This window comes from Chiloscyllium plagiosum, chromosome 12 (assembly GCF_004010195.1).
Source record: "Chiloscyllium plagiosum isolate BGI_BamShark_2017 chromosome 12, ASM401019v2, whole genome shotgun sequence".
In the NCBI taxonomy this organism is placed as follows: Eukaryota; Metazoa; Chordata; class Chondrichthyes; order Orectolobiformes; family Hemiscylliidae; genus Chiloscyllium; species Chiloscyllium plagiosum.
In genome coordinates, this window is record NC_057721.1 from 3854448 (window position 1) to 3867262 (window position 12815).

The 12815-nt window shown below is 45.3% G+C and overlaps 1 protein-coding gene across 1 annotated transcript in view; it reads right to left on the bottom strand.

The window, feature by feature from the left end:
- enox1 (ecto-NOX disulfide-thiol exchanger 1) overlaps positions 1-12815 on the bottom strand; it is a 91330-nt gene that overhangs the window by 36383 nt on the left and 42132 nt on the right. The window contains exons 2-3 of the mRNA XM_043700308.1: positions 8407-8544; positions 2447-2620 (exon numbers count right to left, since the gene is read on the bottom strand). Coding sequence (XP_043556243.1) covers positions 2447-2620; positions 8407-8544 — 312 coding nt within the window. The remainder of the gene's footprint in view (positions 1-2446; positions 2621-8406; positions 8545-12815) is intronic.

Consider the following 12815-nt stretch of genomic DNA (forward strand, 5'->3'; position numbering starts at 1 on the left):
TCCACCTATCGCATTTCCAATGCCCCTCCCCCAAGTCCCTCCTCCCTACCTTTTCCCCTCAGTCCCCCTGCCCAAAAGCCTCATTCCTGAAGAAGGGCTCAAGCCCGAAACGTCGATTCTCCTGCTCCTTGGATGCTGCCTGACCTGCTGCGCTTTTCCAGCAACACATTTTCAGCATTGATACCCATATTTCCTTGTACAGTACAAATAAAAAGAAGAGAAATTCACTTAGATCACAGCTCTTGCTTTGTGATCTTAGGATGTGGGTGTCACAGGGAATGGAATGGTATTTCTTGCTCATTCACACTGGTCTTGAAAAGTTGGTGTTGGGGAGAGGCGGGGTTGGGGTCAATAAGTTGAGTAAATGGGAGCCGAAAGGATGTAGGTTTGTATGAACGAGCAACTGTGCGGTCATCCACTTTGAACCCAAAAACATTAAAGCCACAAGTAATTTCTAAAATGTGAGAGACCCTTCAGCCTGTAGAGGAGATTGACAGCTAAGAGACTGGTACAAAAAGCAATCGAAAAAAGGTTAATGGCATGTTGGCCTTTATCTTAATAACCTTGTTTTCAATATCCTGATCAAGTCTCTTGTGTACATCACACCTCAGGAAGAAGATTGTTGCATTAACAGAGATAGCTGCACAGAATGATACATAGGGTCAGAGTGTTTAATTACAAAGACAAGTTCCATAAACTTGATCTGTCTCCCTTGAGTTTAGAAGATTGAAGAGTGATCTGATCAAAGCATTTCAAATGTTAAAAGGACTCAATCGATATTTCCTCTGATGGAGTAAATCAGAAACAAAAGGACACAATCTAGTTAGTGGAACGGGGTCATTCAGGAGCAAGACAAGATAATTCTCTCACACACTAAACAAAAAGGGGCAGGAATCGAGGAATAATCTGGAAAGGGTTCGCCTGCTAATATTGGACATGGAAGGAGTTTTTTATGAGGAACGATTGAATAAGTCAAGCCTGTATTCATTAGAATTTAGCAGAATGAGAGGTGCCCTTATTGAACCATATAAGACTCTCGGGGACTTGACAGGATAGATGTGGATAGGTCATTTCCCCTTTGTGAGATAGTCTAGGACTAAAGGGCATAATCTCATAACTAAGCCGGCGATGAGGAGGAATTTCTTCTCTCAGAAAGTTAAAAATCACACAAGCAGTTCTTGAACACAGCGGGCTGTCGAGGCAGGGCCATTAAGACAATTCAAGGTTGAGGTAGATTTTTAAGCAGGAGGGGAATCATGGGTTATGGAGAACAGGCAGGAAAGCGTTGCTGAGGAAGATGAAATCAGCCATGATTTCATTCAGGGGCAGAACAGACTCAAAGGCCTACTTCTGCTACTATGCCGTATGGTCCACAAGATGAGTATTGGACTGGATTTCAAAGCAAAGGTGGCTACACAAGGGTGCTGAGAGATAGGAACAGCAGAGGTCAAAATAGAATAGATCAGCCATGATTGTAATGAGTGGCGTGGCAGACCTGAGGGACTGACTGTTCTAATTGAGCTTTGGATGCTCCTGGCGGCCTTAGTAATGGAGAGCACAACTATGTGATCACAGGCCCAGAAGATAGCCTGAAAGCCTCCTATTAAGTCGGCAAAGCTGGATGATATATCTGAAGAGAAGACAGCTTCAGAAGGATAGCAGACAGTCTGTTCCCATACTGATGCTGACCACAATGAAAGCTGAACACATCAAAGCCTTCTCAACCTTTTTTCCTCCCAGTTAAACCCAGTGTTATGGACCAGACCAAACCTCCTCAAAACATATCTAGCCCAGTCCCTATCGTTTAGCTTCTTTCAAGGCAAATGTGTTCCGGATGTGATTCGATTGGTGAAACTACTAAACTTTAAGCAAAACATACTTTATTCTTCCACCACAGTTAAAACACAAGCAATAAAAAAAAGAATTGGCACAATCTTTAACTCTATTCAAAGACTTAATAAAATATTATTTAACTACCAGTCATCGTCCGTTCCAGTATGCAATACATACACCCTTGGCAAAGGCAAATTTAGCGAAACAGGGTTCCCTCACTTGAGATCTCCCCCAATGCTGGAGAAAGGAGAAACTGACAGGTTGTATCCAGCAGTGGAGAGAGAACTCAAGCTTTTTGCAGCAGCAGCAGAGAGAGAGAGAGAGCTTTATCTAGCAGCTTCAACTCCAAAGAGCCCCAACTTCAACAACTAAAAGCGAAAATTAAAACCCTGAGGCTATGCGAGCCTGACTCCACCCACTCACGTTTCTCCTGTCCAATTTTGAAAATAAAACCCAAAGCTTATACCCTCAGCTTTCCATGGAGCAGACACGTCGGCAGCAGATGGACACCACCCCTTTTTAAGAGAACCAGGACAGAACAAATCCCTCTTTATGACACATTTTGTCACACTAGGGCAGACATATTGGGGCTGTATGTGCTGATCGGACTTACTTGGATTGGCGGGAAAGAGAGTACAGCTGGTGCAGTGGATGATTTCTTTCACTACGGATAACCCTGGAGGGACTGGCGGTCGGAGCAGGCTGATGCCGGTCATCATTGGGTTAACCGGTGCCATTCCTGTCATTAAGCCAAGGCCGTGGTCAAATGCTGGAACACAGATGGGGTCTGGGAGACACAACAAAGTTCCTGTTACCCTCTCCACCAGTACATCAGCTTTTAGTCACTATTCGATAATATACCTTGCGAGGCGATTAAAATTACGAGGAGACGCTGATGTGTTAATGTCACTGGGCTAGTAATCCAAAAGCTCAGGCTAATGTGCTGGGAAACAGCGGTTCTAGTTTCAATTTCAGAGAATCCCAACAGTACCGAAGCAGGCCATTCAGCCCATCGAGTCCACACAGACCCTCTGAAGAGCTTCCACACCCCCCGACCCTATCCTCGTAACCCTGCATTTCCAGTAACTAACCCACCTAGCCTGCAAATCCTAGCACACTATGGACAAGATCCCATGGCCAATCCACCTAGCCTGAACACCCCTGCACACTATGGACAATATCCCATGGTCAATCCACCTAGACTGCACACTATGGGCAATATCCCATGGCCAATCCACCTAGCCTGAACACCCCTGCACACTATGGGCAATATCCCATGGCCAATCCACCTAGACTGCACACCCCTGCACACTATGGGCAATATCCCATGGCCAATCCACCTAGCCTGAACACCCCTGCACACTATGGACAATATCCCATGGCCAATCCACCCAGCCTGAACACCCCTGCACACTATGGAAAATATCCCATGGTTAATCTACCTAACCTGCACATCCCTTGACTCTATGGGACAATTTAGCATGGCTAATCCACCTAGCCTGCAAATCCTAGCATACGATGGACAATTTTTCATGGCTAATCTACCTAGCCTGCACATCCCTTGACACTATGGGACAATTTGACATGGCTAATCCACCTAGCCTGCATATCCCTGCACACTATAGACAATATCCCATGGCCAATCCATCTAGCCTGCACATCCCTGGACACCATGGGGCAATTTGGCATGGCCAATCCACCCAACCTGCACATATTTCGACTGTGCGAGGAAACCCAGGCACTCTGAGGAAACCCAGCCAGACACGTGGAGAATGTGCAAATTCCACTCAAATAGTCCCCAGAGGGTTGGAATCGAACTCGGGTCCCTGGTACTGTGAGGCAGCAGTGCTAACCACTGAGCCACCATGTGGCCCCAAATTTAAATTAATAAAATCTGGATTTAGCTAGAGGTGACCATTATTGTAGGGAAAATCCCATCTGGTTCAGACATGTCCTTTAGTGAAGGAAATCTGCTGTCCCTATCTGATCTGGCCTAGATGTGACTCTGGACCCACAGCGGGGTATTTGATGCTGAAATGCACCTCATCAATTCAACGGCAGTTATGGGACGGGCAACAAATTCTGGCCTTGCCTGCCATGCCCAAAAAAGAATAAATTTGACAAGACTGCTTGACAAGTGAGCATCCCAGCTTGAATCCTCTTGTGATGATAGCAGAGATTCTAGAATCAAACATCCAGGTCAACATGTGATCCGGGACACTGCCAATATCAATGTTAAAATAACTCCACAGAGGCCAATATCCCATCACCAAGTCACTCTTTATTTACATGAGGAGAGTCCTTGACACTGACCTAGCTCCCTCAGAGCCAGCTCTCAGAGTGAACAGAACCCCAGACACTTCTGTTTGTATCTGTCAGCCAGGGCTCCCTGACTGGATCAATTAACAGCCCCAATCAGGGAACTCATACTCAGGGACCTCGTTAAATTCACTACAAAGGTATTCCTAATAATTGAGGGTCTGCAATGGCAGTGTGGTCTTATGGGAATAACACATGCGTCAGGAAAGAAAGAGCCGGTATTTATCTAGCGCCATGCTGGAACCCAGAATACCCCCATGCGTGCTGCACAGACAACAAACCTGTAAATTGTAGCTATCTTACAAACTGACATCAATTATCTTAATCTATCTCAAACTGGTCCAACTGCCGGCAGGTGGGAGATGTTTTAAGTAGAATGGTTGGCGGGAGGATGATAGGGAGGTGTGACGTCATGCAGATTTTGGGACGCATGTCAACACAGGAAAGGCTGCAGCCAGTGAGGTGCACAGCAAGCTCCCATGATTCAGAATGACCCCATTCCGTGTGTCAGTAATGTTAACTGAGAGGTAAACAGAACTCCCTTGAGATGATGCCAGAGTATGGTCCACCTCAGAGAGCAGGGTTAAGGTCTCGTCTGATAGAAAGCACCTCATACTGCACTGGGCTCCCTCAGTTCACCTGCAGAAGAACACCTAACTCACAGTGTCATACATCCTAGAAACAGACCCTTCCGTCCATGCCGACCAGGCATCCCAAACTGAGCTAGTCCTATTTGTCTGCATTTGGTCCATATCCCTCTAAATCTTACTTATTCAAGTACCTGTCCAAATGTCTTTTAAATGCAGTAATTGTATCAGCCTTCACCTCTTCCTCTGGCAGCTCATTCCATATACGCACCACCTTCTGTTTGAGAAATTGCCCTTAATGTCCCTTTTAAATCTTTCCCTGTCATCTTAAAACTAAGCTGTCTAACTTTGCATTCCCCTACTTGACGGAAAAAAAAACCTTGGCTAGTCACCTTAACCATGCCTCTCTTGATTTTGTAAACTTCTATAAGGGCACCCCTCAAGCTCTAATGCTCCAGTGAAAAAAAATCCCAGCCTATCCAGCTTCTCTTTCTAATTCAAACCTTCCAGTCTCAATAACATCCTTCTAAATCTTGTTTGTGTCACTTCCAGTTTAATAACATTCTTCCAATAACAAGGTGACCAGAATTATACACAGTATTCCAAATGTGGTGATACCAGTGTCTTATATAGCTTTAACATGACTTCGCAATTCCTGTTCTCAATGCTCTGACTGATGAAGGCAAGAGTGTTAAATGCCTTCTGCACCACCCTCTCTACCTGTGACAACATTTTCAAGGAATTATGTACCTGCACCCCTAGGTTTCTCCATTTGACAACACTCCCCAGGACCCTAGCATTAACTGTTACATCCTGCCCTGGTTTGTCTCACCAAAATACAACACCTTGCATTTATCTAAATTAAACTGCCATTGGCTCAGTTGATCAAGATCCGACTGTACTGTTCAATAACCTTCCTCGCGGTCCACTATACCACCAGTGTTGGTGTCACCTGCAAACTTACTAACCATGCCTCCTACATCTCATCCAAGTCATTTATATAAAGACCAATGACAGTGGACCCAGCACCAATCCATGTGGGACACCGTTGGTCACAGGCTTCCAGTCTGGAAAACAACCCTCTGCCACCACCCTCTTTCTCCTGCCATCAAGCCAATTTTGTGTCCACTTGGCAAGTCTTCCCTGGTTCCCTTGTGATCAAACTTTACTAACCAGTATACCATATGGTCGAAGGCTTTGCTAAGCTCCACGTGGACAAGGTCTACCACTTTGCCCTCATTAACCTGGTTGATGACATCTTCAAAGGAAGAGACATGGTTTCGCTCTCTCAACTGTGTAGATTGACAGCAAAGCGGGAATGGAGTCTGTCCACCATTGACTGTATGAAGCTGGTGTCACAGCTGGACGATCGCTAATTGCGCTGCCAGAGCGCTTGGCTTGAATAAGTTCTCTCAAATCCAGCTGCTCATCACCAGCTTTGAAAATTGATACAGTGAAACGGGGTGTTTAAAGGCACAGGGAGTACTGCCAGATGAGAGGACACAGTGAGAGTGGAAGAGTTTAATCTAGGCGGGCCTTTGACCAGCGAGAGGGCTGAGAGACTGAGGCAAGAGTCAGCCCCCAGCTCACTGTCACTGGGAAAGTCACACAAGTGTTCAGGCACAACGGCATTTCCACTTTGACTCAATGTTATACAGTCATGGAGTCATACAGGACAGAAATAAACCCTTCGGTCCAACCAGTCCGTGCCAAACAAAATCCCAAAGCTGTACAGCATGGAAACAGATGCTTGGGCCAGCCCATCCTTGCTGACCAGTTATCCTAAACTAATCTAGTCCCTTTTGCCAGCACTTGGCCCATATCTCTCTAAACCCTTCCTAATGATATACTCAATGATATGGTGCAGCAAAGCAGCACACCAGCACCTTCTCAAGACAGCCAGGGACAAGCAATAAATGCTGACTCAGTTGGCAACATCTAGGTCTCATGAATTGAAGAAGAAAAGTTGAATAAGTTGGAACTGTGACCATTGAGGTTGTAAAGAATAAGAGGCAGTCTTTTTGAAACATACAAGATCCTGAGGGAACATGACAGAGTGGTTGTTAAAGAGATGCTTCCCCTTGTGGGAGACACTAGAGATAAGTTTAAAAATATGGAGCCTTCCATTTAAGATGGAGAAATATTTTTCTTCAAAGGAATTATCTTCCTTAGAGGTCAGTGGAGGGAGGGTGATTAATATTTTTAAGGTGTGGGGGGGTAGAGGGGAATTTTATTTTCATGTCTGTTCTCCCTGTTGTAGGAGAGCTGTTATTAAACTTGAAACAGTTCACATAAGATTTGCAAGGATATTGCTAGGGCTGGAGGGTATGAGCTATAGGGAGAGGCTGAATAGACTGGGGCAACTTGCCTGGAGCATTGGAGACTGAGAGGTGACCTTACAGAGGTTGATCAAATCATGAGGGACATGGACAGGGTGGATAGCTAGTCTTGGGGTGGGGGAGTCCAGACCTAGAGGGCATTAGTTTAAGGTGAAAGGAGCAAGGGACCTGAGGGGCAACGTTTTCACACAGAGGGTGGTATGTGTATGGAATGAGCTGCCAGAGGAAATGGTGCATGCTGGTACAATTGCAACATTTAAAAGACATCTGGATGGGTATATGAATAGGAAGGGTTTGGAGGGATATGGGGCAAGTGCTGGCAAAGGGGACTAGATTAATCTAGGATATCTGGTCGGCATGGACGAGTTGGACCAAAGGGTCTGCTTCCTTGCTATCCACCTCTATGACTCTGTGAGAGGTTGGGATCTTCAGTGTGTTGCCTGGAAGGATGGTGGGGGTATTTAAATGAATAAATTCGAACTGGAGTTGGAACTTTCCCTGAAGGTGAAGAACGTACAAAATTGCGGGGTGATGGCTGGGGAATGACATTTGATGAATTTCTCCTTTAGAGAGCTAGCACAGAGGAGATGGGACAAATGGCCTTTTTCCATGCTGGAACCATGCCACTACTCCATCTAATAAACCATCTAGATCATTATTGAGGAGGAAAGTAAACGTTTCAGATTGAACGTCGACTCTCCTGCTTCTTGGATGCTGTCTGACCTGCTGTGCTTTTCCATCTTCACATCTACTGACTCTGGATTCCAGCATCTGCAGTCCTTACTGTCTCCTAGATCGTTATTGAGCTGCTGTGACCAGCTACCTTACCTAAATGAGATGATGTAGGCTGTATCTTAAATCAGATCTAAAACTGAAACATACTTTGGGGTACATTATGGCACAAAAGGAGGCTAATCAGCAAGTCCATACTGACATGGAACATAGACTCCCTACAGTGTGGTAGCAAACCATTCGGCCCATTGAGTCCACACAGACCCTCTGACGAGCATCCCACACATACCTTATCCCTGCATTTCCCATGGCTAACCCCACCTAGCCTGCGCACTACGGGCAATTAAGCACCTAACCTGCACATTTTTGGACTATAGGAGGAAACCCTCACGGTCAACGGGGAAACGTGTCAAATCCACACAGACAGTCACCCGAGGCTGGAATCGAACTCGGGTCCCTGACGCTGTGAGGCAGCAGTGTCGACCACTGAGCCACTGTGCCAGCCCATGGAAGGCTAAAACATTCTTCTCAATTATTCCTCACTGCTAGGGTTAGGACCCAGTGCTGCATCAAACACGGAGATCGAGCAGTCTTACCTGATACCAGTGGTGGGCCAGTGAGTCCAACAGGTGCTATCCCCAGGTTGTTCATCGCAGTGGCCCATGCTGTAGTGTCAGTCACGTTCATACTGATCTGACTGGGACTCATAACTATGCCTTCCAAACCCTCTGTTCCTATGGGGGGAAGGGGTGGGGGGGGGTGAGGGAGAGAGAAAAAAAACACAGAAATTCTGAGTGACAACAACACAGAAGGAGGTCATTCACCCCATCAAGGTCACAGTGGCTCTCTGTACAATATTCCAGTCAGTCCCATCCCCACCGAAACAAAATCACACAAATGCTGGAGAAACTCAGCAGGTCCTGCAGCACCTGTGGACAGAAAACAGTGTTAATGTTTCCGGTCCGGTGCCCCTTCCTCAGAACTGGGAAAAGGTTGGCATTTGTGCTGAGGGTGAGGTGGGCGGAGGGGGGAAGAGTAAACGATATGTGGAGAACAAGCCCAGAGAGAGGGAACAACAGCCAAGCAGAGAAAGGAGTGGATAGCCCACAGTCCAGGAGAATGAATAGTTACTAATGGAGACTATTAGTGGCTAACAATGGGCTGTGTGTATTAGCTGACCAAGTGATAACAAGGCCATGGCGTGTGGAGGTTGGGGTAAGCACATGACAGACAAATGGTGTCTTAAGCCCTAAAGTTGTTGAACTTGATATGGAGCCCAGAGGCTGTGGGGCAGGGGTGGGCAGTTAATTCTTCCGAGGGGCCACATGAGAAACCTGAGCTTTGTTGGAAGGCCGAACCAACAATAAGTTGAAAATAATTCTGCTCAGTATTAATTTTCTCCCATTGTAAAAAATACTAATTAATATAGTTTTTGCACTGAAACTTATAATCAAAAGAATAAGGATATTTTGTTACAATAAAGATATGAAATTGTAGGTCAAATATAGAAGAAATAAACAGTATAAACAATAATTTCAGTATTTCATTTTTTTTTAACATGTTAATCTCACAAACCAATAATGAAAAGTTGTTTCATTATTGGTCAGTATTACAAACAACAAACAACTCTATACAAAAAGCAGTAAGTGCTTTTGACGTTTTTCAGTTCATTTTACTTGTTTAGTGAGAAACATCCAGTCTGTTTTGGGCTTGAACAAGTGCACTGAAATCTGGTTGAATGTCTGAGGTGGATATGCGAAGGACAGCTGAGAGGTGATCATCGGTGACAGAGGATCTGTATTTGGATTTGTTGAACTTCATCACTGAGAATGTCTGTTCGCATATATAGGTAGATCCAAGGAGGACTAGAGTCTTCTGAGCATGCCTCCTCATGTGTGGAAAGTTCTCCTCTTTGAGGGAAGAGTAAAAATCAAGCAGTGAGACTGACCTAAAGTACTCTGCCAGAGGTTTGTCAGACTGCAGGTCAATGAGTTTAAGCTGAACATCACTAGGTGCATTCTCCACATTGCATGTAAATGGGAAAAAAAACATGTGCAATTCACTCTCAACCGTTTTAAATTCTTGAAATCGCCTTGAAAATTCACCATGCAGTGCTTCTGACATAGATGAGTACCTGTGGAGGTGACCAGCTGAAGGTGCAGCTACCTTCAGTGTTGGCAAGTGGGTGAGAATGGTGTCCTCCATTTGGCTTGAGAGAAGCTGCAACTTTCTCATAAAAGCCTTCACCAAGTTGTACATTTCATGCACAAAAAGGCCCTTGCACTGCAGTTTCACGTTTAGTTCATTCATAAGTGCAGTCACATCAACAGCAAAACCAAGGTCTGCAATCCAGTCTGCATCTGAAAGCTGTGGAATGCCATTCCCTTTCTTCACACAGAAATCTTGAATCTCTTCTCTCAGCTCCCATACACTTTTCAGTATTTTGCCCAGGCTGAGCCACCTGACAGCTGTGTGGTAGCCTATGTCACGATGTTCAGTCTCATTTTCCTCCAAAACTGCCTGTGATTCAAATCACTTGCCCTGATGAAGTTAACTATTTTAACTACAACATCAACCACATGGTTAATTTTTAACACCGACTTACACAATAATTCCTGATGTATAATACAATGCAAAAATACCAATTTCTGTTCAGGATCAATTTCTGTCACTTTATCCTGCATTCTCTTTAAGAATTTCTCCGGGCATATTAGTTCTGCAGAGTCCAACAAGCACTCCTTAATAAACTCTCCATCAGAAAACGGTTTACTGTTTCTGGCGATTTCGTGGAATATGACATAACTCGTCTTGGTGTGAGTTGACATTTTGAGGGCGAGCCAGCAAGCATCACTTTTAGCTGCTCACGCATGCACACAGGCACATACACACGCATGTGCGTCCATACGTAAATAAAAAAAGCAACCTTTTCAAAACAAAAGCAACACAGTCGTACTGCGGGCATGGCGTAAATACTTTTTCATCGATGTTCTAATTTAAGATTGACCTCATGCAGGCCAGACAGGAATGACCAAAGGGCCGGATGTGGCCTGTGGGCTGTAAAATGCCCAGGTCTGCTGTAGGGTCTCCCGAGTGGAAAATGAGGTGTTGTTCTTCAAGCTTGCACTGAGCTTCACCAGGACACTGCAGCAAGTCTGAGACAGAGACCTGAAATGTTAACTCTGCTTTCTCTCCACAGATGCTGCCAGACCTGCTGAGTTTTTCCAGCAACTTCTGATTTCCAGAATCTGCAGTTCTTTGTCCTTTTACCCTGGCGAGGTGGTTTCCCCTCAGGCACCCATGTGATTTCCTTTTGAAGTCATTCGCCGTCAATAACTTAAATAACGAGAGACCCCAGGGCTCAAGGACGAAACGTATTGTTAGATCGCACTCAGCGTTGGAATTGTCCTGTTACAGCTATTCGAGACCCTTGTGCTTCACATATCATTTCGTACTTTACTTTTCCCTGTCACAACAAAGATTATGGAGCAGCTGATGTTCTCTGGGGTGGACGAAAGTATCAGCAAAGGCTCACTGATAACACACTCACCTCTGAGTCACCTCCTGTTCCCAAACTGTCAACTTTGAGGCTGGAGCCCTCTGTTTAAGATCAATAGATTGTCCTGAAGATATGCTGCTCAGAGCAACTCACAATAACACCAGCCCCCTCGTGACTGCGTCTCACTGAAGCTTGGCTTTGCATTGTAATCCTCCAGACAGAAAGGTCAAACTTCTATTAACCTTTCTGATTCATGCTTGACAGCTATTCACAGGATTTTAATGATCTGTGCAACAGGATAGCCCCTCATCTCTTCAGACTCCCACTGGCCTGAGATTTCTACAATTTGGCACGTTTTCTGTAGGCCCAAAGTGGATGACTTCACATTTATTGACGTTGAAATCCATTCCCTTAAACTATTATTATCTCTGTAATTTTACACCTCCATTCCCACTGCTTACAATTCCCAGAGGCAAAGGAAAAATGAGATACTGAGAAATGGAAGTGCTTGTCATTCCCTATCGAAACAAGTCAGTCCAATTTGTCTCATCCTCTGGTTTTGCTGGCCTCTCTTCTTGCTGGCCATCTTGATGTCAGTACAAATCTTTGATTTGTGATGTTCTATCCCATTGTTGAGAGCACTGGAGATGCCACTAGTCATATTGTGCCAACTTGGGAAGCGTGCCTTTTACCCCACCCACCACACTCTGGGTACATAGAACAACAGGCCCTTCAGCCCTCGATATTGTGCTGGCCTTTTGTCCTACTCTAAGATCAGACTAACCTATATACCCTTCATTGCACTAACTTCCATGTGCCTATCCAAGAGTCACTTACATGTACGACTCTACTACCACTGTTGGTAGTGCACTCCACACACCCACCACTCTCTGTGTAAAGAACCTACCTCTGACATCTCCCCTAAACCTTCCTCCATCATCTCAAAATGATGCCCCCCTCCTGACAGACATTTCCACCCTGGGAAAAAGTCTCTGGCTATCCGCTTGATCTATGCCTCTCAACAACCCCTACAGCTCTATCAAGTCACCTCGCAACCTTAGAACATAGAACAATACAACACAGAACAGGCCCTTCGGCCCACGATGTTGTGCCGAACATTTGTCCTAGCTTAAGCACCTATCCATGTACCTATCCAATTGCCTCTTAAAGTTCGCCAACAATTCTGACTCTGCCACTCCCACAGGCAGCGCATTCCATGCCCCCACCACTCTCTGGGTAAAGAACCCACCCCTGACATCTCCCCTATACCTTCCACCCTTCACCGTAAATTTATGTCCCCTTGTAACACTCGGTTGTGCCCGGGGAAAAAGTTTCTGACTGTCTACTCTACCTATTCCTCTGATCATCTTATAAACCTCTATCAAGTCACCCCTCATCCTTCACCGTTCCAACAACAAAAGGTCTAGCACTCTCAACCTATCCTCGTACGACCTATTCTCCATTCCAGGCAACATCCTGGTAAATCTTCTCTGCAACCTCTCCAAAGCT